Consider the following 27,122-nt stretch of genomic DNA (forward strand, 5'->3'; position numbering starts at 1 on the left):
CTCACTTGCCGGGCCTCTCAACTGCAACTCTAAGCAACTATTACTATGTTGCAAATAAGAAGCTAAAAAAAACTGGCTTTCAGTCAGCCCCGGACCACAACATTGTATCCATGTTTTCAGCAGCGAGGCCTCAGAGCTAAAGCTGGCCCAGAATAAAAAAAAAAAAGAAAACAAGGAGCGGTTGGGAGCTTTTAGTCAACTGCCAGTGGGAAAACAGCCCTCAGCCCCTCAGCCAGCCTGGCCAGGCACCCCAGTGGGGACCCCCACCCTGATCCAGGACACCCTTCAGAGCAAACCAGCCGGCCCCCACCCATGCACCAGGCCTCTATCCTATATAGTAAAAGGGTAATATGCCTCCCGACACCGGGATCAGCGGAGCAGCGAGGCTCCCGGCACCGGATCAGCGTGACAGGGGGCAGCGCCCAAACCCCCTGATCAGCCTTGCTCTGTGCCTGATAGGGGGGAGCTCCCCAATCCCCCGATTGCCCTGCGGCTCTGTGTTTGACAGGGTGCGGCGCACCAACCCCCTGATCTTCCCTGCTCTGTGTGTGACAGGAGACGGTGCCCCAGCTTCCCTATCGGCCCTACTCTGTGAGTGACAGGGGGGAGCTCCTCAACCCCCTGATGGGCCCTGCTCTGTGAGTGACAGGGGGGAGCTCCTCAACCCCCCTGATGGGCCCTGCTCTGTGAGTGACAGGGGGCAGCGCCCCAACCCCCTGATCGGCCCTGCTCTGTGCATGACAGGGGGTGGCGCCGCAACCTCCCCATCGACCCTGCCTTGAGTGTAACAGGGGGCGGTGCCCCAACCCCCCAATCAGTCTACCCTGAAAGTGACTGAGGGTGGCATTGCAACCTCCCGATCCGCCCTGCTCTGTGCATGACGGGGTAGCGCCCCAACTCCCCAATTGGCCCTGCTCTGAGCCTGACCAGGGTCTGCACTTAGGGATTGGGTGTGCCCTCTGCCACCCGGGAGCAGGCCTAAGCCAGCAGGTTGTTACCTCCCAAGGGGTCCCAGACTGTGAGAGGGCACAGGCCGGGCTAGGGGACCCCCCCCCCCCCCGAGTGCACAAATTTTTGTGCACCGGGCCTCTAGTATATATATAATTGTCATTTTTATGACAGAGTGTATGTTTATTTTTATAGAATTTATTGGAGTGCCATTGGTTAATAAAACTATATAGGTTTCAAGTGTATAATTCTATAATACACCATCTGTATATTGTATTGTGTGTTCACCACCCAAAGTCACATCTCCTTCCATCATCATTTATTCCCCTTTATTGTCTTTTTAAAATCCTGTCATTGCCCACCCCCTAAAAGAATAGTTTTAAAAAACGTTTTTTATTAGTCAGCTTTGCTACCTAACAAACTACTCCAAGACTTCCTGGCTCAGATCAAAACTATATTTAGCTCACAATTCTCTGAGTCAGCAATTCGAACTGGGCTTAGCTGGGTGGTTCTTCTGGTCTCGGTGGGGCTGATCTTGGCAGGACTGGAGGCTGATGAGAATGGCCTCTGCTGGGTGGCTTATCTCTGCTCTTTGTGACCGGTCCCACCTCCTCCAGGCTTGTCTATTGTTAAATAATATAGATTCAACTGAGTAAAATTTAAATATCTTACTGGTTTATTGAATGGTTCATGAATCGGTCAGTATTCCATCTAGCAAATAGAAAGGAGTTCTGAGGAGCTGTACAAAATGGACCGCTTTTATAGGTAAAGGGGGAAAGAGTGGGATTGTTTCAGGTGTAGGTAACCTACCTATAGGGGACAGAAGGGGGCTATCAGATGAATTCCCTCACTAGTGCTGACCAGGAAATTCCAGATTGATTGGTTAAGATTAAATTCCTTGGAGAGGCTGAAACTGCCATTAGGTTAGGCATAAAGTATTGGTTTGGTGATGTGGATTTAGCACAAAGGACTCCATTTCGGGCCTCTTACCTCTTTTCTAACAATTCCTCCTTTTGACCAGACTCTCAGCTTAACTGAGAGATGTGATAAAACTTTAGGGCATTAACCACTCTCAGCTACCACTTTGTATTTCTCGCAGCTTTTACTGACCCTCTGTGTGATTCAAAGGGCATGACTGAATTTCTGTGATATTCAGGCCACAACTTCAGGTTCACAATTTTGAAGTCAGTCACTCTCGTCATTCCTTTTCTGGTGATCCAGGCTTAGGAATATCATTTGCTTGGTTAGTGGCTGCAAACATGCACTTAAAGCTTTTGAGAGACTACAACATGCCAGGGAGACTACTATGACTATGATAAACAGGGTAATTCACAGTATCTAGAGTGCACTTTGGAGCCATGGTCCCCAAGATCTAAAACAATTAAAATCAAATAAGTCAAAGGAATTCCCTACTGAAGGTGTCACCTTTTTAAGGCGAGTAGCCTGCTCAGTGGTCTGATGTAATTGTGTTTCAACTTCCTCAGAAGTGTTAATCCAGGTGCAATAGGTGGTGTTGGCCACAGTTTATAGACACCTTCCTGCTCAGCTAAAAGCTGATAAGGAGACTATTATCAGGAACAACTTTGGCCAGAGAGTCTAAGATTTTTCTTGGGTAGCTATCACCTTAGCAGTGGATTCTGCAATATCCTCAAGAGTTTAGGAGAGGTTTCTAATCATAACCTCATTTATATTTACTCCTAACCAGGGAAGTAGAGCCGTCCCAAAGGAAGTGAACCCTGAGTTATGAACGCCTTCTGGTAGGGCCTTTCTAACTCAACAATGCAAATTCAGTGGAGTTGACCAACGAGGTGTCCCACTTTGTTGTGTAAACAGTTAGGGGCTTCATTAGATAACCTAAGAAGTGTTAGCCAGTTGTGTGCCAGCCATCTAAGCATTCGTAGGCCCAAGGAAAATGATGACTGCCACAGACAGAGGTAAATCCTGTCAGGGCACAAACCACTTCCATTTCCTAATGAACTCATTCACAGGTATTGTTATACTTGCCTGTTCAAGCCAGGGGTCACTTAGGTTTTCAGGGTGTTCTGGAAGTAAATCTCCTAGCAGGAAATATAAAGTTGTTTCAAATTCCAGAGGTTACCCCTCTTAGCAATGTCCTGGGAGATATGGATTATGGAGTTATCTTTCCAGGCCAATGCCAGAGTAAAGGAATGAAAGAGAAGAGAGGGTTTCATGCTTCAAGTATGAAGTCTTGACCCAGCCTCTTCAGAGGCAACAGTCTACATGGATGTGAGCTAATTCTCTTCCTAATCAATTTGATGTGGAGTCTCCAGCATTTGTGCAGGACCAGATGTCAGGTGGAGCCTTCTTTAGCTGTGAGATGTGTTTACAAGGCTCGAGGCCCTGAGGTCGGCCTGCAATCTGGATAGTGAGGAGGACCTGGTGTAGTCCCTTCCCAGAAGATTTAAGGGCAGCATTTGTTCTTAGTGATTCCAAATCAGAGGGTGGGAGAAAATTGGAAACATTAGTTTGGATACAGGTAGCCAAATTTTTTTAGAAAACTAGCAGAATTTAAGTTCCAATCCAGTTTATAAGCATATAACAAAACCTCAAAGACAATTGTCTTAGCTTGGTTGGTGGCAAGTATTAGAATCTAATACAGACAAAGATGCAAAAAAAATTTTCTCCCTACAATTAGCCCATTTCTCTTTTCCAAAGATAATCACAGCAAAACTAATTTGTTTGCATTAGACTTGGCCTGATTATTTACATAAGTGCAGCAAGAATAGTGGTTACTTTGCTGGAATCTTGTAAGCAAGGTACCAAGGCCAATTTTTCCAAGGGGATTTATTGGCCTTAAAATCATCTGGTCAGCCCTAGCTGGTTTGGCTCAGTGGATAGAGCATAGGCCTGTGGACTGAAGGGTCCCGGGTTCGATTCTGGTAAGGGCACATACCTCAATTGCAAGCTTGATCCTGGTCAGGACTGTGCAGGAGGCAACCAATCGATGGGTCTCTCTCACGGCAATGTTTCTCTCTCTCCGTCTCTCCCCTCCCTTCCATTCTCTCTAAAAATAAATGGGAACATATCCTCAGGTGAGGATTAACAAAAAAAGAAAAATCATCTGTTCATATCTGAGTCTATGCACTTCTTTCTCAAAGGGGATATTCTAGTCAAAGCCTTGGTAATATAACCAATATTTCCCACTGTATCCTGTTACAAGAACAGACTGTCATTGGACTTAACTATGTTATCATGAAAAGAATACTCAAGTTTCACAATTCTGGAGAAATAAAGTAGGGAGTAAAAAGTAAATGTTTCATCTTTGTTTACATAGATATATCTTACCAAATTATTGATAGCTAAAGAGAAAAAATTTCCTGCCGGGCTAGCATGGCTTAGTGGTTGAGTGTCAACCTATGAACTAGGAGGTCACGGTTCGATTCCTGTTCAGGCCACATGCCCAGGTTGCAGGCTCAATCCCCAGTGTAAGGCGTGCAGGAGGCAGCCAATCAATGATTCTTTCTCCTCATTGATGTTTCTATCTCTCTTCCTCTCCCTTCCTCTCTGAAATCAATAAAAATATATTTTTTTAAAAAGAGAGAAAAAGTTTCCTTAAGTCTGGTAAAGCAAAACATTAGAGAACCATCGATGCTTCAAACAAGAAGTCAAAAATTATAATCTTCCTCCTCAGTTCATTCAGTCCCGTGGTAATAATTCTTAGTTCTGCTTGAATCCAGTTTTTCCAGAAATTCTTACCCAGTTCATTTTAAGATCTTAAAGTCATCAGAGAACTGTACTGGTCAAAGTTCTCTCATGAATCTCCTCAAAGAGGAAGCACTTCTGCAGGAACGCATTTCTAAAAGCACCAGAATAAAACAAATAGCTCTCTGTAATGACCAGACTTTTTAAATGCCCTTATTAAAGATCTAATAAGAGCTCATTATAATGGAATTGACAAGGAAACTTGGTTATCTCTGTAATATATAACAATTTAACTTGATAACAGGAATTAAAACTGATGACATCACACCAGGACATATCAGATTTCCAAGAATTTCACACAATTTCTGGAACACTTATAACATATACCCATTCAGATACAACATAAAGAAGGCTTAGTATTACGTCTTCTTTTACAGTGCTTCCCATATGACTTAACATATCAAATAAGCCTAATTAGTTTGTCTCTTTTTTTTATAAGAAGAGAGAACAAATCTTTTGAGATGTTTCGAGGACCCTCTGGAAAATCCCAAAGTTAATTCAAGGTAAAAAAATAACTCATTTAAGATTTGATTTAGGGGAATTTTGTCAAAAATACCAAAAAAAAACAACATTTCAAACACTGGTTAAATAAAATCACAGCTCACTGTGAAACAATACTTACCTATTTAACTAAAGTGAGAATAAGGACTTTAAAGGCAAATTTATACAGTTCTGAGCAAAACTTAGTTTTTTTAATATGGAGAAGACTACATTAGTTAGGAGATTTACTTAAGTAACGAAACACCTGATAAAGACAACATGGAACATAGGTGATTTTTATTTCAATTACAGTTGACATTCAATATTATACTAGTTTCAGAAGTCTCATTTTAAGTTTTTAGCCATGAGACATGCGTAATAATATAAAAATCACTAATTATAAAACAACTAGAAGCCCGATGCACGAAATTCGTGCAAGAGTAGGCCTTCCTTCCCCCGGCTGCCGGCACCAGCTTCCCTCTGGCACCCGGGACCCTGGCTTCCCTTGCAGCCCTGGCTTCGTCCGGAAGGTCATCCAGAAGGACGTCTGGAAGGACGCCTGCTCTAATTAGCATATTATACTTTTATTATTATAGATAGTTGGAATAAATTAAGTTTATCTGCTCAGATGGCTACAGTTTTTCCTACTAATATTTGTAGAGAAGGCACATGATTTTTTCATTCACCTGAATTCCAAATGACCTTTCCACCTTTCATTTTCTTTCTGATAGGAGTAACCTCTGAAGTCTGTAAAACGTTCTTACCTCAAAGATACAGGGAAGGACTGCGAGTTCCTCCAAGGACTTTGGTTTCCCAAGGCCACTACAAGCCTTTGAGATAAACAGGGGAGGTTTGGGGGTTGCTGAAAGAAATAGGTGAACTTTGAACTGCCTCTAGAGCTTATTTCTCGTTTGGCAAAGATGTATAAGACAAGGACAGTTGCTCTCAATTCCCCCAATGAACTGGTTTGCAATTTAAATGACATCATAGATTGATCTACCCACAAATCCTTTTACAAGGGCTTTAAAAGGTTTTTTATCCCCTCTGGGTACATAGTTTTTATTTGAACTTAGGGGAAAAGGCCTAAACATTTTTCTGTCAGGCTCTGCCATTCGGCCAAATTCTAACCACAGAGCTACTTTGTAGTTTTTAGTCAGGACAAACAGGAAATATTTTTGGCAGCCCTGGCCAGTGTGGCTTAATAGTTAAAGTGTTGGCCCTCGGGTTTGATTCCCAGTCAAGGTCAGGTATCTGGGTTGGGGCACATGCGGGAGGCAACCAATCAATGTGTCTCTCTCTCACATCAATGTTTCTCTCTCCCCTCCCTCCCTCCCTTCCACTCACTCTAAAAATCAATGGAAAAAATATCCTCGGGTGAGGATTAACAACAACAAAAATATTTTTGACAGTATTGAACAACCCCTTGGACTCAAGAGGGACCCCCAAAGAGGGTGTAAAAGACATTTTATTTTCCTCTCTCTACTGGGGACTGACTACAGACAGAGATCTGGTAGAGCTGACTCTAGTAAGAATTTTCACCTTCAACTGGCTTCTGCCAGTTTTTCCAGGTTCCCACCTGCAGTTCTGAGTGGGGTTTAAAGTAGAGAGTACAGCTTCAATACTGTGTTTGCCAGTATTGGGCAAGGTTGTTTTGTTTGTTTTTAATTAATTTTAAGTTTAGTTCCCCCTTGGCTGTTTTAGGGACTAATGTAGCCGTTTACCAGAGAATTCCTCAGAGGTTCATCAGCTCTGGGAGGGGTCCATATGGGGGCCCTCCTTCGAAGGTAGATGCAGGGGTGTCTGTAGGGCCCTTACCTTGGCAGAATTTTGTTTACGGTCGGTAGTCTCTCCAGAGAGGAAAGACAATTCAGACAGAGGATTCCTAGGATAAATACTCAAATAAAGGAGGGGTGAGGGGAGCAGTAAGAGTTGTGTCCATTATATAGCATTTTGTTTTAGATACCTCTTGTCTCCTTAATGCTTTTCCTTAACTTTTGCCTGAAACTTTTAGTGGAGCTATTTTGGAATTTTGTAGACTTTTGGAAGTTTCTGCATGCCAATTAAAGCAGGTATCCCATTCTGTTTGTTTAATTTGGGAGCCTTCACTTCAAAGTGCATTTCTTAAATGACCTTATGTCATTGGCACATTCCCCCTAATGGCCATTGTAATACCTCTGAGGGCTCACAGCAGTGTAGTAAGACCCCAGCCCAAATGGAGTACAGCCCACATTTCTGTCTGACTGTATTTGGGGTCTCCAACCTGACAGTTACCAAGCCAAGCTCTCAGAACACAAAACAAGCTTAGGGAGATTTTGCCATTTCTGTAGATATTTATAACTTCTGGGACCCTAGTTCTTAGTTATAAAATAAGTAGGTGTGCTGGAAGGTGCCACACTTAAATCTTTAGATTTTAAGGATTCCATCTCTTTTCAGCAGAGTTTTTGGGTCTCTCAAAGCCAAAATAATACCTAAAAGGGACATGTTGCTGGGTTGGGGATTGTGCTGTGTTTTGCAGTGACCTTGTTATACAGAAATTTTCTTAAGGTTGGCAGGCTGACCTAGGGTCAATCTAACCAGATCTGTGACCAATTTATCCTAACATGGGAATCTTTGCAGTAGGTGGTGAGTGTTCTAATAGCTCCTTTTACTTATTTATTTTTAATATTTTTTCAATTACAGTTTACATTCAATATTATTTAGTGTTAGTTTCAGATGTACAGCATAGTGGTTAGACAATCATATACTTTACAAAGAGTTCCCCCCTGACATTTCTAATAGCTCTTAAATGCTCAACCAATTCCCACCGATTTTTGTGGTTTCCAAGATTCCCATTAGCAACAACCTTTACCTACTGGACCCAGTCCAGCTCAAGTCAGGCGCAGTCCAATCCCAGACCCAGTTCAGATTTTTTTTAAGTTGGACCCAGTCCAACTGCAGGCAGAACCACCAGGAGTTTCCTACATGGAATCTGAGGGTTGGGGAAAGGATCGAACCAGCAGACCTCAACAAATGGGGACTGTGGGCTGGGGGCTCCACATAAATGGGGAACTGGGAACTGCCCCTACAGTTCCCACGTGGGTCCTGGGACAGACTCAGGGGCTGGGGTTTCTAATCAGACAGGGGACTGTGGAATGCCATTTAGATGAGTAGCACATTGCAAAGAAAGCAGAGCTCAGAAACAAACGGTATTTGCCCACAGCCCTCAGAGATGGCAAGAAAGACAATGAACTCAAAGGCTTTAGAGGGTACCACGCTTATATTTCTCATTGTCCCAGGATGCCTTCAGAAGTTTGCTTTGGATACCATTGATGCTACCAAATTTGTTAAGTAACAAAAATTCAACTGAGTAAAATTTAAATATCTTATTGGCTTAATTGAGTGATTCATGAGTCAGCATCCCATTTTGCAAGTAGAAGCTGTACAAATTGGAAGGCTTTTACAGGCAGGAGAGGAAAAGGGTGGATTGTTTCAGGCATAGGTAGCCTACCTATGGGGGACAGAAGGGGACTATCAGGTGAATTCCCTCACTGGTGCTGACCAGGAAATTCCAGATTGACAGGTTAAGATGAAGTCCCTGGGAGAGACTGAAACTGCAATTAGGCTAGGTATTACTGTCTTGGTTTAGTGATGTGGGCTGAGCACAAGTGACTCCATTTGGGGCCCATTGTCTTTTAATACTGGGCTTGTTCACATGGTCACTATGCTACATTCTATTGACTAACGCAAGTCAAGAGACCTGCCAGGTTCAAGGAGTAGGGAAACAGACTCCATTTCTTAATGGAAGGAAATGCAGATTCACATTGCAAAGGGCATGGATTCGGAGGGGAGACTAATTATGGCCATTTTCACAACCTACCACCAGTGACACTGTGTTGTTAGTGACAGCAGTGGTATTCCAAGCTTTGATAAGAAAAACTCTCATGTTCCTGCCTCCGCTAAGTTGCCATGACTCATCATGCTGTGATCCATACTTGGTTTAGAAGCACAGGTTGCCTTTTTTGTAACTCACCAGCATTTGAGCATTTGGGGGGAGAGAAACAGAATTGTCCATCCAGAGGTCAGCTGGCACCCCGGAAATGTGGGGCATCTCTACATGTGAGCATCTGGTTGTGCAGCTGAGCTTTTTTGCTAACTCTCCAACTGTGCCCTCGCTCTGCCCTCTCCACTCTGCCCCTGAGACCGCTCGCACCTTCATGAGCAGGTTGGGCTATGGGAGCTGCCAGCACTTTATTGCTCTGGGGAGAACAAGAATCAGCAGCAAGGGCTGAGGGCTGGTGGCAGGGGGAAGAGGAGGCAGCTCCTGCCTCCATACACTGGGGCTGCAAGAACTGCACCCAGAGCTGCAGGCTGAGGGAGGCAGACCTGACGGAGGGAGAAAAGTAGGTTGAGAGGACGCATGCAGACAGTGAGAGAATCCGGGGTGATGCCAGAAATGATGACTTTTTTGTCTTGCCCTTGCACCCCCACCCCCAGGCCCAGTTTGGAATTCAAGGGAGGTAAGCAGTGCTTTATTCCATTCTCCAGGCCTTTCTAAAATAACGGAGGTGCTGTTAATAATCTTATCCTTCAGACGTGGCAGACAGGGGAACAGGGTGGGTCCCAGAGCAGGCTTCGGGTGAAGGGGCAGCCACTTGGATTGAGATATATGTTATGCAATTACAGTAAAAGGGAGTTGTGGGACCCACCTGGAGGGCTACAGCAACATCACTGCAGTGATAAATCTCAATTAGGCAGCGTTTCTTAGCCCTGGAGGCAAAGCTAAAATCTCATTCCCAGATGTAGGTTGACAGAGGCTGTGACCAGGTAGCTGAAAGGACAGGGGTCAGTCAGTCTCTGCAGAGAAGGTGTAACTACTGAGACAGGAGAGAGGTTAGGGACCTTGGAACTACGCAACTTGGTTTAGAGTCAGGCCAAGTCACTTCTGAGGCACCAGTGTCCCCTTCTGTGCCTGTAGCCCTGGCATCCTAGGGCCCCTGTGCCTCTCTCTGGGTGTTTCCTAAAGGAACCCTAGCCATATGGTTCTCCTTGCTGGGGCTGATGGCCTTCAGTGTGAAAGGGACAGCAGAGCCTCCTGGTATGACTGGGTGGTGTTAAAGCTCATCTTCTGGTCCAGGCCAGTTTGGCTAGGTGGATAGAGCATCAGTCCTCGGACGGAAGGGTCCCAGATTCGATTCCACTACCTCAGTTGCAGGCTCCATCCCTGGTCCTGGTCAGGGCATGTTTAGAGACAACCAATCTCTATCTCTCCCTCTCCCTTCCACTCTCTCTCTAAAAATCAATGGAAAAATATCCTGGGGTGAGGATTCACACACACACACACACACACACACACACACACACACTAGCTCATCTTCTGGAGCCAAATGGCCTGGGTTCAAATCTCATACAAACTGTGAATGTAAACAAATTATTTAACCTTTCTATGCCTCAGTTTCCTGGGGAAATGATAAGATTATTGTGAGGATGAAGTGAGTTTTAAATGGAATATGCTTAGCACAGTGCCAGGCACATAATCAGCATGTGGTACAATCAGTGTTATCTTTAATCAGCAATAACATATCCAGTGAATAAATAGACAGCAGAGACATCAGGGCTACAGAGGGAAAAGGTCCTGCTCAAAGTCACACACCCAGTTAGTGGCAAAGCCAACTTGCAGGTACCCTAAACACAGCTGTTGAGTAGGGTGTCTTGGTCTTATGAAGGAAGCCCTAGAGTCCAGAGGATCTGATTCAGAACCAGAGGCTAACAGCCATTGGGGGCAAAGGGACTCTTGGGGACCACCCTTCTAGGCCCAGAGGAAGTCTGAACAGAGGCAGAGGCTGCTCAGTCCAGGGCAGAAATCCAGCCTCTGCCACACCAGGCTGGGAAAGCTGGACTGCAGGACATCCTAAACCTGCAGGAGGAGACAGGCAGGAAGGACCTGCAGTGTCTTCCCCGATCTTTGGTTGGTAAACAAGCCTGGCCTGGGGAAATAAGACCTGAGTAAGGCTGTCTTTCCCCCTCAATGATGACACCAATTCTTCTGTGTCTTGCTCTCTGATGGAGGTGGTGGGCTCTTTGAGAGTGAGAGACACAGCTGAGTCATCTATGGCCCCTGGCTTAGGCTCTTAGGAAGTACTGGTTGGGTAGGTGAGGTAAGCGAATTGATTGGTGAATAAATGTGTGTGTGTGTGTGTGTGTGTGTGAGAGAGAGAGAGAGAAAGAGAGAGAGAGAGATCAATGATGGGGATGGATGGATAGATGGATGGGATCGGTAGATGTGGGTGGGTTGGTGGGATGGAAGGGTGGATGAATGGATGAGTAGATGGATGGATGGATGGATGGATGGATGAATATGTAGGTGATGGGTGGATGAATATGAACTAATAAGAAGCTCAGGACATGACTGATATTTCTTCCTCTACTTTCCTATTCTTGTGGTAGAAAACGGTAGGAGTTAGGCCTAGTCCCAGTCCCATGGTCAACACTAGTGCTTTCTCAGCACCTCCAGCTTATTGAGTTGATTTCTTCTGCAACTGCCCTGAGCTCTCTAGTTTGCATTGATGCAGATTTCTCCCAATTAGCTAGTGCCTCTTATTCTTTCAAAAAAAAAAGCACAGTAGACGAATATTTGCAAGGATAGGTTGTGTGGGTGTCATCTACATGGATTCACAGACCTTGTAGACCACCTGGTCCAGCCCCCTCACTTTATTCTGAGGCCCAGGAATGGAAGGACTTTTGCCAAGCCACCCATGGGTTAGTGGAGTTAGAACCCAAATGTCCTGACCCCTAGTCCAGGAAGTGATGGTTAAGAGCTTGGCTCTGAAGTCCATTAGACCAGGATTTAAACTCCAGGCTCCAAAAATCACTGAGTGTGACCTTGGCAAGTTACTTAACCTCTTCAAGCCTCTGTTTTCCAGTCTGTAAGCTAATATAAATAATCACTAACATTCACTTAGCCAGGCTCAATGCTGTGTGCTTACACCATATTGCCTTGTACCACAACCCCATGAGGAGGTGACATCACATCTTTAATCCATAGTTCTGCACACTGAAGCTGGGAGGAGTTATAAAACGTGCCCAGAGTCCCAGAGCAGATAAGAGGCTAAGCCAGGACTAGAACTCCGGTCTATGAGATCTAGAGCCAGTGCACCCCACCACTTCCTGCCCAACTCACGTGGCTGCACCTTTGCCTTAAGGCAGTTCCAGGGCTGCTGTGAAGATCAGATGTGTGGAGCTCCCAGCACTTGGTCCACACCGATTCTGACTCTTACTGCCTCTGTGATTCTTTCTGAGCCTTACCCTCTGTAGTTTGCTTTGCCAGCCACTGTCTTGCTTTACCCTCCACACCCCTTCCAGGTAATCAGGCAAATATGAGCATTCCCATCTTGCAGCTTAAAAAACTGAGATGCACAAATATCAAGTAACCTAACCACCAATTGACAGAGTTGGGCCCAGAGAATTCTGGAGGAGTTTACCAAGTGGGCAAAGGGGCATAGCCCTGCAAAGGCCCAGAGACCTGAAGATGTATGGCTTATTCGGAAAATGTGGGGGCCTGTGGCCAGAGCATGTCTCTCTCTAGGCTGGAATAATGAGAGGTGAGGCTGGAAGGGGCCGGGGGAGCTAGGAAGCAGCAGATAAGCCCTTAGTAAGTGTTCAGAACCACTCCAGACATGGGTGGAGAGTGATAGGAGGGCCAGGGCTGTTGGTAGGGAGCCCAGGAGGGCCCTCCAGAGGCCCATCCCCAACCCCAATCCTTCTGAGGATGGCAGCAGCTTTTTTCTTTCCACTCTTATTTCTAATCGTTAGGAACTAAACTTGCCCTCAGAGAAAAGCTGCATGAGTCATCTTCTTGGCAGAAATTGCTTCCCTGTCTCAGAAATCCTGGCACCCGCTCTGATTTCCTTTGCCATCTCCGACTCTTTGAACATCAAGACTTCTACCAGCTTCTTCTCTTCGCCCGGCTGCTTCTGAGAGCACAGCTGAGCGTTAGAGGGAGATAGCTCCTTGCTCAGACTTCCGAGGCACAGGTGCTTTCTTGGGAAAACATTCTCCTTTTCTACCCACATTTATTCTGCGTACTGAGACCACCTAAGTGACCTCTAATTTCATATTTTATGAGTCCTCTTTAAAGTAGGTTGACACTACTGTTAACATTTGAATTATTAACCTGAGGACGGGTGCTTGTGAAGCTAAGTTGTTGGAAAGTTATGGCATATTTCTGAAAACATAAACTCTTCAGAGAAAGGCAGATCTCCCTGGAGCCCTTGGAGTGTTCTGAGGGAAGGAGCAGGATGTCCTTCCTGGCAGGATGGTTTTCCTGAATAAATAAGCCACCTTCACCCCGTTAGAAACCCAGGTCCTCGGCATACCCGTCCCTACGCTGAGATGGCTACCCAGCCCAGAGAGCCCCAGTCACCCCCAGAAGGTGAGAACACGTTTAAGGGAGAGGAGGTAGTGAATCTGGGAAACAGAGAGACAACTCTTGAACCGTATCTCTTGGCTCAACTGAATATTTGAATGAGCCTCAAAGTCCCCCAGTCAAGCCATGTTCTGAGACTGGCTCTGGCCAAGCAAGGGGTGCCAGAGGCATGGAAGACTCTGGAAATGACTTTGCAGGGCACTAAGATGGCAAGGTGGGGTGGGGAGTGGAGGTCTGGTATACAAAATGGCAGGGCTTCTGCATTGAGTTCAGCAACTGTTTGGGGCTGTATGTGGTTTTTTTATTTTGGTTTTGGTTTTGGTTTGATCATTGTTGTTTTGTTTTGTTTTGTTTTGTTTTGTTTTGTTTTGCAAACACCATCTCTGGGAGAAGAGTTTAAAGCAAATAACCCCAGTGGGGGAATTCCAATTTTTAACAGAGCTGTTAATCCCTACATCTTACCCCCTCAACCTATACACACACATAACACAACACACCACATATACTCACTACACATACACACCACACACACAAATACATCCATATGCAGATACCACACACTATATGCATATACAACACAACACATACATAGATCACACCACACACATACACCAATGTCCACACACCTACACACAGACACATACCACACACATCACATACATACACAATACACCATATGCACACCACACACATATATGCACAATGTATTGGTGAGCTTGAGAGGATCCCCAAAGACTTTGCTTTCCCCAGGGTTTTAGCCTGTCCCATCCATCACCCTGGACGCCGCACCCACCTTCTCGGGGAAGCCCCTGTGGCTCGCTGGCTCAGTCCTGCCACCTCATGCTCCTCAGGGGGCCTGGCACCTGAGAATCTCCTGAGGAGGTAGGCCTTTACATGACCATTCTAGAGGCAAAAATTCTGACGAAATTCCATCCCATCTGGCCTCCCATGGGCAGCAGCCCACACACAAACACAAAAGTATCCATTTATTCATTGGTTATCACACAGTGGAAGGCAGAAATAAGCAAGACAGGCACATACAAACACCCCATTCTCCAACCAGTTACCTAGTCAATGAGCAAATGCTAGTGCAGAGAGGCAGGGCTGCTGGGAGAGCATGTGCCGAGGGCTCAGAGCCAGAACACCTGGGGGCAAATCCTAGCTCGGCTGCTTACTGGCAGGGTGACCTCACTTCTCTGGGCCTCCATGGGGACAACTGTAAAGTGGGAATAACAGCAGCCTGCCTCCCACAACCAGATGATGCACATGAGGAGCTTAATAAAGTGGTGAGCAGAGTCGCTATTCAAAAAATGGTCCCTGCTGCTGCTGTGGAGGCTGGCTGGGCCACCCGGCGCCGGGAGCCAGTGGCTGTCTTCGATGGGTGAGGAGGCAAGGCCACCAGACACAGCCAGTGAGCAGAGGGGCGTTTTCAGATGGACTCAGAAGCAGCATCGTGTTGCAGTTGCTGCTGTTTATCATGCTACTGTTGTTGGGTTGTTAGGGGGGGCGGGGGAGGATTTTTTAGGGCTTTTTAAAATTGTGGTAAAATATACTTAACATAAAATAGTATCATCTTAATTGTCTTTAAGTGTACAGTTCAGTGGTATTAAGTAGATTCACATTGTAACCATCACACCATCCATCCCAGAACTTTTCATCTCCCAAACTGAAGCTCTGCCCATCAATACTAACTCCCTATTTCTCCCTCCCCACAGCCCCTGGCAACCACCATTCTACTTTCTATTTCTATGGATTTGACTATTCTGGGTACCATATAAGTGGGATTATACAGTATCTTTCCTTTGTGACTGGCTTATTTTTTCACTTATCGTAATGTCCTCAGATTTATCCATGTTGTAGCCTGTGTCAGAACTCCCTTCCTTTTTAAGGCTGAATAGTATTGCCTTGTATGTATAAACCAAATTTTCTTTATCCATTTATCTGTCAATGGACACTTAGGTTGTTTCCATTGTGAGTAATGCTGCTATGAACATGTGTGTACAAATACCTCTTCAAGGCCCTGCTTTCAGTTCTTCCGGGTATATACCCAGAAGTAGAACTGCTGGATCTTAGGGTAATTCCACGTTTAATTTTTTAAGGAACCACCATACTGCTTTTCAAAGCAGCTGCACCATTTTCATTCCCACCCACAGCGTACAGGGTTGCAGTTTCTCCATATTCTTATCAACACTTGTTTTCTGTTTTATTGTTTGTAGTAGCTACCCTAATGATTGTGAGGTGGTACATACCAGCTACATTTTTTAATCTCACTTTTGCAGATGTTATTTATAACTTGTAGCTCTTTAAGTCATCATTTCTTGATCTTGGATGTATTTACTCCCAAGTATCCCAAAACAGAAACATGAATTGTCCTCTCAAAGTTATAGCTGTGGCTGCACCAAACACTTCTAAAGGGCTCAGCACCCACACAGGGAACCTGCACAGGGAGTCAGGAGGCTTGGGGAAAGCCCCAGGCCTATCCTCAGCAGGTCTGTGACCATGAAAAAGTCACTTCCCTCCTGGGCCTGCTTCCTGTCCAAGATGGAATAATACCCACACCTTACCTCCCTACAGTATTGGAGCCCTGGGGATAAAAAGCCTCCTGGAAAGTCTACAGCAATAGCAAAACCTCTGGGTTTGTCAAGATTTAAAAAGCCAAAAGAGAAAAGGGTGGGCCTCTGATTCTTGGTAATGCATGTAGGCAATTTCAGAGCTCAAGTTCATGGCAACAAATTGAATTATGTTGAATTATGGGGGAGGCAGCTCTGCCATTTGCAACCATGGATTGTTTGAGATCCTTTTAGAGGCAAATTAAAATATTTCACAGAGGGTAATAAAATGCCGGGTGTTTTGTAGGCATAATTGCTCAGCTCTCTTGGGCAAATAAGTAATTAGGCATTTTTATTTAAATCCTCTGTGTCGTCATTTTCTTTTATTAGTGGAGGGGGAAAGAAACTATAGTGGAAAATACATAAAATTCTGGAAATCACCAGAAGGTTAATAGTAAAATTGTTCTAAGAATAAAATAAAAAGTAAATAAATATATAAATTTTAAAAGCACAACATAACAGCATTCTGCAGAGACAAAGGAGAGGGCTTAGCATTTATTTTCCCGAACATCAGAAATGGAAAGCTGTATCAAAGATTCCTTTGCTTTCACAGCAAATCCCACCAAAGAGCTTGGCAGGGGGAACCCTTCCAAGGAGATGGAGCCAGCATGGCATGGGAGCAGGAAGGGTGTCCTGAGCCTCGTTTCCATGCGCACAGCCCTGCCTTGCCCTGCCGTCCCTCACCCTGATCCGCTTGATGGGCAGGGTTGATTTTTCTCTCAGCTAGAGATTGTCTGCTCCAGTCTCTCCATTTACAGATGAGAAACTGAGGGTGAGGGGTTGGAGTCCAAGGCTCAGTCCTCCTTATGACTCCTGAGTCTCAGGATGGTCAAGTTATCAATGCCCATGACCCCACAGGTCTCGGGTCAGCTCCCCAGCCTAAGGCCTAAGTGTAGAAGTGAGGGGAGGCAAGACACGTGTCTAGTTGTTGCCTGTCATCCATATAGCTGGTCCATGTTAGCATCTTCTAGAGTCCACCTTCCAGTCTAGGCTGCTCTTTTAAGCAATAAGAGGAAGAATGAGGATGAGGATGCAGAGGGTTTATGTGCAAGGCCAGTCTGAGACCCATGAAAAGCCACTAATGGTATTGGAGAGGGGAGACTTGGGCATGTTCATAGGTAGTTATTCCTCTTCAAATTCTCTCTAAGGTTTGGGTTTATCTGTGGTGGCTTTTACCACTCCCAAAGCCACCTCCACCTGAGTAGCTACATGTTAATTTTGTACAAGTAATATGAGTGGTCATATGCACATGTGTGTGAGTTGTTGGGGAAGTGAGTTTACCTGCAAATAGGAACTTCCCACAGCTTTCTGCTAATCCCACAAGTGCCCAAGGAGGTGCCTTGTTCTAACCTGTTAACCTACTACACCTCCCCCACCAGAGTGGTCTGCATTGAGCCATCCAGCAAACAATTAGAAAGTGCCTACAGTATACTGAGCTCTGTACTGGCCCTAGGAACCCACAGGGAAAAGAATACAACAACTCCTTTATACAGGGCAATTTTCAAAGAGAGAGAGATTTCAGCTGGCCCTTAAAGGGCTAGGAGGCTTTTGCCTGGCAGGGAAGGGAAGAAACAGCAGGGGTGCAGGTACAGAGGCATGAAGCAGCCCGGTTCAGGCAGCCACTGCAAAAGTGAGAGGGGCTGGGGATGTGATCGGTGGTTCGCTGATAGTCTTGGGTCAGAGGCTGTGGTGTTCATGCAGCCCAGCACCTGGGCTGGAGGGCCAGCCCTTCACCGGTGCCAAATGCTGGAGAAAAGGAAAAAGGAGGGAGCAGGAGAATGGAGAAGTGAATTGTGGTTTATCACAGAATTGAATTCATAGAGCAGTTAAAACTAGCACAATAGCCAAAACCGGTATGGCTCAGTGGATAGAGCGTCGGCCTGCGGACTGAAGGGTCCCGGGTTCGATTCCGGTCAAGGGCATGTACCTGGGTTGTGGGCACATCCCCAGTGGGAGATGTGCAGGAGGCAGCTGGTCGATGTTTCTCTCTCATCGATGTTTCTAACTCTCTCTCTGTGAAAAATCAATAAAATATATTTTACGAAAAAAAAAAAAACTAGCACAATAAACACAGATGACTCTCAAAAATGTAATGGTACATGAGTAAAGCAAGAAGCTTTCAACATGCAAAATAGCATTACACACACACACACACACACACACACACACATACATTAGGTTAAGCTACATGAAATTGTCAATGTTTGACCATTTTGACCTACAAAAATAACATTTAATTTGGTTGCACCTGGTGGACAGCTTCAAGCCACACCAGATTACAACTCTCCCACCTCCATGTGTGACACATTCAAGGGGTGGACTCACAGGCACCAAAACCCTACTGAAGCAAGTCTTGCTCCATAGGGTTAATTCTTGCACAGCAGCTCCTCCCCTGTAGTCATAGCTGGTCCTCACATCCAATCAGCCTGGTGGTCAATCCCTCCCAGTGACATGCCAACAGCAATCAAGGCTCAACTATAGCAGGACAGTACATACAGCCCACACAGGGGAGACTGCACCACCAGCCCTACAGGATACTGCTATGTAAGGCCACTCTACCAAGCCCAGGAGACATAGCAGTTCTACCTAATACCTAGAAACAAATACACAGAGGCAGCCAAAATGAGGAAATAAAGAAACAGGTCACAAATAAAAAAAGGGGAGGAATATCCAGAAAAAAAGAATTAAGTGAAATGGAAGCAAGCAAACCACCAGATATAGAGTTCAAAACAACAGTTTTAAGGATGCTCACGGAACTTAGTGAGAATGTCAACAGCATAAAAAAGGACATGGAAACCATACAAAAGAACCTGTCAAAAATGAAAAATATACTAATTGAAGTGAAGAATAAATTACAGGGAATCAACAGTAGAGTAGATGAAGCAGAGAATCAAATCAGTGATTTGGGATATAAGGAAGCAGAAAACACCTAATCCAAACAGCAAAAAGAAAAAATAATTCAAAAAATGAGCATAGCAGAAGGAACCTCTGGGACAACTTCAAGTGTACCAACATTCACATCATGGAGTGCCAGAAGGAGAAGTGATAGAGCAAGAAATTGAAAACCTATTTGAAAAAATAATGACAGAAAACTTCCCTAACCCAGTGAAAGAACTAGACCAGTGATGGCGAACCTATGACACGTGTGTCAGAGGTGACACGCAAACTCATTTTTTTGGTTGATTTTTCTTTGTTAAATGGTATTTAAATATATAAAACTAGAGGCCCGGTGCACAAAAATGTGTGCGCTCGGGGCAGGGGGGGGCGCGAAGGGGGGATTCCTCAGCCCGGCCTGTGCCCTCTCGCAGTCTGGGACCCCTCGGGAGATAACGACCTGCTGGCTTAGGCCTGCTCCCGGGTGGCAGAGGGCAGGCCCAATCCCTAGGTGCAGCCCCTGGTCAGGCTCAGAGCAGGGCTGATTGGGGAGTTGGGGCGCCGCCCCCTGTCATGCACAGAGCAGGGCGGATTGGGAGGTTGCGATGCCACCCTCAGTCACGCTCAGGGTAGGGCCGATTGGGGGGTTGGGGCACCGCCCCCTGTCACACTCAAGGCAGGGTCGATGGGGAGGTTGCGGCACCACCCCCTGTCACGCACAGAGCAGGGCCAATCAGGGGGTTGGGCGCTGCCCCCTGTCATGCACAGAGCAGGGCCGATCAGGGGGTTGAGGAGCTCCCCCCTGTCACTCACAGAGTAGGGCCCATAGGGGAGTTAGGGCACTGCCCCCTGTCACACACAGAGCAGGGCGGATCAGGGGGTTGGGGTGCCGCCCTCTATCACCCACAGAGCAGGGCCAATCAGGGGGTTGGGGCGCCACCACTGTCACACTCAGGGCAGGGCTGATGGGGAGGTTATGGCTCTACCCTGTCACACACAGAGAAGGGCCTGTGGGGGGAGGGGGGGGCGGGTTGGGGCGCCGCACCCTTTCACACACAGAGCAGGGCCGATCAGGGGGTTGGGATGCCACACCCTGTCACACACAGAGTCGCAGGGCGATCAGGAGGTTTGGGTGCTGCCCCCTGTCACGCTGATCCAGTGCCAGGAGGCCTCGCGGCTCCGCTGATCCCGATGCTGGGAGGCATATTACCCTTTTACTATATAGGATAGAGGCCTGGGGGCCGGCTGGTTTGCCCTGAAGGGTGTCCTGGATCAGGGTGGGGGTCCGTACTGGGGTGCCTGGCCAGCCTGGATGAGGGGATGATGGCTGTTTGCAGCTGGTCACACACCCTTCAGGGTGGGGGTCCCCACTGGGGTGCCTGGCCAGTCTGAGTGAGGGGCTGAGGGCTGCCTTCAGGCTGGCGATTGACTGAAGCTCCCAACCACTCCTTTTTTTCTTTTTTTTTTTTTATTCTGGGCCAGCTTTAGCTCTGGCTCTAGCTCTGAGCCCTCGGCTGCTGAAAGCTGATATCTGGTTTGTTTGCATTCTATAATCAAAACAATGTATAACTCCAGCTCTGAGATCCCGGCGGCTGAAAGCTGGTTTCTGGGGTTTTGTTTAGCTTCTATATTTGTTACAAAGTTTCAAACTGCAAGGCAGGCGGGGAACGTTGGAGTCCTCCGTCACTGAAGCAAGCAAGCCTCATGTTCACTTCCAGCTGCCTGGCTGCCGGCCGCCATCTTGGCTGACAGTTAATTTGCATATACTCACTGATTAGCCAATGAAAAGGGTAGCAGTCGTACGCTAATTACCATGTTTCTCTTTTATTAGTGTAGATAAATATCAAAATTATAAGTCTTTGTTACAAATATCAAAAAATTTCTATATGTGACACCAGAGTTAAGTTAGGGTTTTTCAAAATGCTGACACACTGAGCTCAAAAGGTTCGCCATCATTGAACTAGACATACAAATCCAGGAAGCTCAGAGTCCAAAATAAGATGAACCCAAAGAAGCCCACACCAAGAAACATCATAATTAAAATGCCAAAGTTAAAGACAAAGAGAGAATCTTAAAGGCAGCAAGAGAAAAACAGTTAGTTACCTACAAGAGAGCTTCTATAAGACTATTAGCCGATTTCTCAACAGAAACTTTGCAGGTCAAAAAGGATTGGTACAAAATATTCAAAGAAATAAAAAGCAAGGATCTACAACCAAGACCATTCTACCCAGCTAAGCTATGTATAATTTAGAATCGAAGGACAGAAAAAGAGCTTCCCAGAGAAGAAAAAGCTAAAGGAGTTCATCACCACCAAACCAGTATTACAAGAACTGTTAAAGGGTCTTCTTTAAGAAAAAGAAAAAAATTAAAAATATAAATAATAAATGGCCTTGTGACAGCATGGATGAACCTAGGAGGTATTATGCTAAATGAAATAAGTCAGTCAGAGAAAGACAAATACCATATTATTTCACTTATATGTGGAATCTAAAAAGCAATATAAACAAACAAAACAGAAACAGACTCACAGATGCAGAGAACAGACTGATGGTTGGCAGACAGGACGGCGGGTGGTTAGGGGTCTGGGTGAAAAAGGTGAAGGGATTGACAAGCACAGACAGTTACAAAATAGTCATGGGGATGGAAAGTACAGCATAGGGAATATAGTCAATAATATAGTAATAACTATGTATGGTGCCAATTGTGTCCTGGAAATATCAGAGGGAACAATATGATTGTCTAACCACTATACTGTACACCTGAAACCAATACAAATAATATTGAATGTAAACTGTAATTGAAAAAGAAATTTAAGAATTTTCAAAATTCCTTATGTGGTTCTGGGTGCAACCAGGATCACGAGTCTACACGAATACCAGCCTGACTTACTTGCATCAGAACAAAAGAGAGCTACTGGATGTTCCCAGGGAGCAGGGAGGTAAGGAGTGACATTGCTACTGAATGTGAGACAGGCGGGGTAGAGGCAGGAGGAAACCTTTATGGTCAAGTCCCACGACTGCTCTATACTGGTCAGGATCAATACCTATTGGAAAGTGCTGTGAGCTGAATTGTGTCCCCCTAAATTCATATGCTGAAGTTCTAGCTCCTAGTACCTCAAAATGTGACTGTATGTGGAAATAGGGTCTTTAAAGAGATGCTGAGGGTGAGCACTCATCCAATGACTGGTGTCCTTATAAGAAGAGGCGATGAGGACATGGACGGGTATCGAGGGAAGGGCATGTGAAGACATGGGAGAAGATAGCCGTCTATAAGCCAAGGAGAGAGGCCTCAGGGGAAAACAATCCTGCTGACACATTGATCTCAGACTTCTGGCCTCCAGAACTGTGGGAAAATAAACTTTCGTTGTTTAAGAAAAAAAAAAAAAAGACATACAAGGTAATGATTAATGCTAAATTTAAGAGAAGGTTCTTTCTGGAACAAGGAATGGATTATGCCAATGAAAAGAGATACAGGGGGGGATGCAATTTTACCTGTCTTGTTTTCCTTCTTAAAAAATAAAAATCTGAAGAAGAAAAGAAGGCATAATGCTAAGGTTTTTATTTTTTTCTATCACTTTTTATGTTTGAAATAGCTTGTAATTTTTTTTTAAAGTTGATCTTGCATAACTCCTTGCACCCGGAGCCAGGATTGTGTCTGGGATGCCGAGGGCTGAGGGTGCAGGGGAAGGCAAAGGGCTCCCAGAGCCTGGCCCCCACCCCTCAGACCACAGAGGCAACCCCCTGTGAAACCCCCCACCTCTGTCTTCACAGCCCCCAGAGAAGGAGGGCGCACTGCCTCGGCAGGTGGGCAACAAGACCGAGTGCGGCCTGCTGGGCTTCGTGCTGGACCTGAAGCAGGACTACGATGCCGTGCGCAGCCAGATGCCGGAGGAGAAGCTGTACAAAGTGTACACGTTCAACTCTGTGCGCAAGTCCATGAGCACAGTCATCAAGCTGCCGGACGAGAGCTTCCGCATGTACAGCAAGGGCGCGTCTGAGATCGTGCTCAAGAAGTAAGTGGCACAACGAGTGGGCCATGGTTCGGGGAGCCAGGGACCATGGGTGTCACAGCTCCAGCTGTCCAGCCAGAGGAGCCATCTGGCACCCAGAGGCTCAGAGAGGGCCCTGCCCACCACCAGGTCCCTTGCCCAGTGCTTTTTCCACTATTTCCTCTTTAAAATTTCTATCGAGAGTCCTCCTCCTCCTCCTCCTCTCTTAGTAGGAAGTTCTACACATTATCACTGTTAGATCCCTCTTATTTCACTTCCCTTAGAATAGAGTTGGTTGATGGTAGTGATTTTCACTGTCAGCCAGTCTCCTCTGACTCCAGGTACCAGATCTAAGCCTAGAGAACTAGGCAAGTTACTTCCTGACTCTGGGCCTCAGTTTCCCCACTGTACCTTGAAGGGATTGGTCTAGCCTAGTGGTTCTGAACCCTGGCTACACCCTAGAATCACCCCAGGGAGCTTTTAAGAAACCATCGATTCCTGGAATTACCCCAGACAAACTGAACTGAAACTTCTGGAGTAAGGCTCACACATGGGTATTTATTTATTGTGTCCCCCGGGCCATTCTAATGTGCAAGCAGGGTCAAGAACCACTAGCCTAAGGTTTATACCCTTTAAAAGCCATTTTAGCTGTGGAACTATTTTTTCAGATGAATCTTGTGAATATAAAACAGATAAAAGAAAACCTGCTCTTGCTGACTGCGCTGGGGCAGGTATTACAAGGAGGCTGCCTGATTTCTTTTTGGTGGTTCCTATTTCATCCCTGCCTGGGGCCCATGGGATGTACCAGCCCTGGAGCCTTATGGGGGATGGGCTGGACAGGCATTGGATGACCCACCACAGCCAGCTGGGCATCACTGGGGAGAAGGAGGTGACCTTGAGCCAGTCAGAGAAAAGATCCCTGGGCCCTTGGCTGGACCTTACCCATCTCCATCCCACCCTCCCCCAGGTGCTGCAAAATCCTCAACGGGTCAGGTGAGCCCCGGGTCTTCCGGCCCCGTGACCGGGATGAGATGGTGAAGAAGGTGATCGAGCCTATGGCCTGTGATGGGCTCCGCACCATCTGTGTGGCCTACCGCGACTTCCCCAGCAGCCCCGAGCCTGACTGGGATAATGAGAATGATATCCTGAACGACCTCACTTGCATCTGTGTGGTGGGCATTGAGGACCCCGTGCGGCCTGAGGTAGGCCCCCCCACCAGCAGATCAGGGAAAAGGGTTGAGGCTAGGAGTCCAGCGAGCTGGGTGACCTGGCATAAGTCACCTCACCTCTCTGAGCCTCAGTTACTCTGTGACACACCTAGGGTCTTCTTACCTTCTCTTAGACATTCAGACTCATCAGACCAGCATAGGCCGAACTTGGCATTGATCTGCTCAGGTTATAAGGTGGAATCCACACCATGCCAGCAATCCTGGAGCCGTCCACCCAGCCATTCAGGACCTTCCACTGGCCCCCCAAGGGATAGGCGTGAGTGCTGCCCTGTTTTAGAAGCCTCCTGCTCCACAGGAGCCAGGACCGCCTGTAACAAATTCATAGGCCTAGATTCCTAGGTCCATGAAAAGGAGATGGCCAGTAACAAAAGTCACCAGACTCAGGACAACCCCAAGTGTGGTATTCCCGTCAGCATCTAGAGTTCTCTCCGTCCAGATCCAGTTTACCAATTAGTTCACACTCGCCAGCTTGCCTAGGGTCACAGCCGACAGTCTACCTTGATCAGGTTTCCAGGGGAACAGACCTAGAAAGTTAACAGAAGGTCAGATTCTCAAGCTGAAGGGTAGGGGGATGACGACAGCACAGCCTTCCCCATGAGGATGGAGGGAGTTGATGTACCAAGTTCATCTAATGCGGCGCTCAGCTTACAGTACCTCTGCAGTCTCCTTTAGCTGAATCTGAGCCAAGAATTCAGGGCTGAGGGTTTGCAGGGTCAGGAAGGATGGGATGTGGGTGGTTAGTCAGGCTGCCCAGGCCAGCGAGAGGCTGTGGGGAGAGGAGAGAGCTACCTCAAGTCTCCAAAACACTGATGTGGACAGGCAGAGGAGTCACTTACCCTGAGGGGCCCAGAGGGCAGAGCCTAGGACACCAGGCAAGGAGGGAGGGGCCAGCCTCTCTTTCCTCCCAGGACTAACACAGCCTCGGGGTCTAGACCTGATTTCCCAGCCAGGCACCAGCTGGGTCCAGGTGGCCACCACTGTAGGATTGGTGACAGTGCTCCAGGGGCCACCCTCCTCCACCAGTGGCAACTTCCGTCTTCCCCACTTGCCCTATTTTCTGGGGCCTCTGGCATTCCCTGCTCCTCTTAGAGCCTCTGTTTTCCCTTCTTTCAAGTGAAAGGGGTAGACAAGATGCTCACCAAGTTTCCAGCCCCGATGTTGATTCCAAAGACCAAAAGAAACAAGAAGGTCACAGACATGGACTTTCACACTCACACACACACACACACACACACACACACACACACAGGCCTCCTCACTCCCACCCAGAGCCTAAAACTGCAAAGACAACTAGTGCCCTGGTGCTTACACCAGAGCCCATATGCGTTTTCCTGCAGACTGCATCTCTCCCTGGACAGACAGGACGTTTTTTCAGCCCCGCTATGGGACGCCTGCTCATTACCAGCTGCTAATGGGTTCAGGCTTCACCGTGATGTGTTCTCTCCTCACAAGCCCTGGAGACTTGTCCCTGCACAGCACATGAGGCTGGCCTGCAGCTCCCCTGTCCTTCCCATCCCCAGGATCCCCCTCCAGCCCCACATGCCCAGAGCTCCTGGCTCATCACCCTGCCTCAAAACACCCCTGGGGTGGGTGGAAAGTAGCCATGAGTGCAATGATAAGAAATGTACCTTATGTCATGACTCAGCAGACACACATGCTTAACTGAAATAAGAATCTCACAAAGTCATGTAATGCACTTAAGTATTTCTTATTCTCTTGTATTTCTTTCTTTTTTAAATTCTGGTCACCACCCATTAAACTGATTCCACTAAAGAGGTGGGGGGTGACTCAAGGTTTGCACTGCTGATCTAGTCCAAACACTTCCCCACACCCCCAATATGCAGATAAAAACACTGAGCCCAAACAGGGAGAGTGACATTCCCAAAGTCTCTCCTTGTAAGTGGCCGAGTGAATTCAGATTAGAACAGGTTTTCTGTCTTCCTGCCCCAGGACCTTCTCCTGGGTGCCATAAAAAAAGAAAAGGCACCCTAACCGGTTTGGCTCAGTGGATAGAGCTTCGGCCTGCGAACTGAAGGGTCCCAGGTTTGATTCTGGTCAAGGGCATGTACCTTGGTTGTGGGCACATCCCCAGTAGGGGGTGTGCAGGAGACAGCTGATCGATGTTTCTCTCTCATCGATGTTTCTAACTTTCTATCCCTCTCCCTTCCTCTCTGTAAAAAAAAAATCAATAAAATATATTTTAAAAAGAAAAGAAAAGGCAAGCATCTCAGGAGAGGAGAGAAGATTCCTGAGAAGGGCTGAACTGGGTCCCTGGGATTTTCTGTTGACAGTATGATCATCCAGAGACGTGGCTGCAGGCTCGGGCTGTGGGAGGGGTTATGCCCCACCCAGCAGGACTTGGGTGCACTTTCATCCTGGAGGCCTCTACAGTAAAGAAAGTGGGCCTGGGTCCAAGCCCCAACCCTGCCACTGACAAGCCACTTCCCCTCTCTGTGCCTCAGTCTCCTCCTCTGTAAAATGGGAGGTTGGCCCAGGTGCCCCTCAGGTCGCTTCCAAGCTCTGACATTCTGAGCCAGCTGACTGGAAGGCTTACCTTCACCCCTTTCTTCCCTCCCTTCAGTCAGCACATCCCTGTTGGTGATCTCTCTCACCTTGGCTCACCCCCAGGATGTAGATTTAGAAGTTGTAAATTGTGTTAGAGCGCAGCAACTTACTGAAGTGACAATAGCAGTCAAGGGACATGGGTTCTAATTCTGTGCCTGCCACTCCTTCACAGAAGACCTCCGTGTGTCTTTTCCCTGGGCCTTAGTTTCCCCATCTAAACAATGAGAAAGTTGGACATTCACAGTAGGAGTTACTGATGACACTACTCGAAGGTATAAAGCTCTTACCTGTTGATTCAGCATCTC

The 27,122-nt window shown here is 46.7% G+C and overlaps 1 protein-coding gene across 14 annotated transcripts in view; it reads left to right on the plus strand.

Moving 5' to 3' along the window:
* ATP2B2 (ATPase plasma membrane Ca2+ transporting 2) overlaps nucleotides 1-27,122 on the plus strand; it is a 369,370-nt gene that overhangs the window by 310,629 nt on the left and 31,619 nt on the right. For all 14 annotated transcript variants that reach the window (XR_011473706.1, XM_070433633.1, XM_070433632.1 and 11 more), the window contains 2 exons: nucleotides 22,806-23,047; nucleotides 23,991-24,225. Coding sequence is in view for 13 of the 14 variants with exons in the window: in XM_070433633.1 (XP_070289734.1) it covers nucleotides 22,806-23,047; nucleotides 23,991-24,225 (477 nt within the window). In the remaining variant the exon portion in view is untranslated. The remainder of the gene's footprint in view (nucleotides 1-22,805; nucleotides 23,048-23,990; nucleotides 24,226-27,122) is intronic.

Source organism: Myotis yumanensis, unplaced genomic scaffold (genome assembly GCF_028538775.1).
Source record: "Myotis yumanensis isolate MYYU_CA2020_CCGP unplaced genomic scaffold, mMyoYum1.0.hap1 SCAF_14, whole genome shotgun sequence".
NCBI classification, from domain to species: Eukaryota; Metazoa; Chordata; class Mammalia; order Chiroptera; family Vespertilionidae; genus Myotis; species Myotis yumanensis.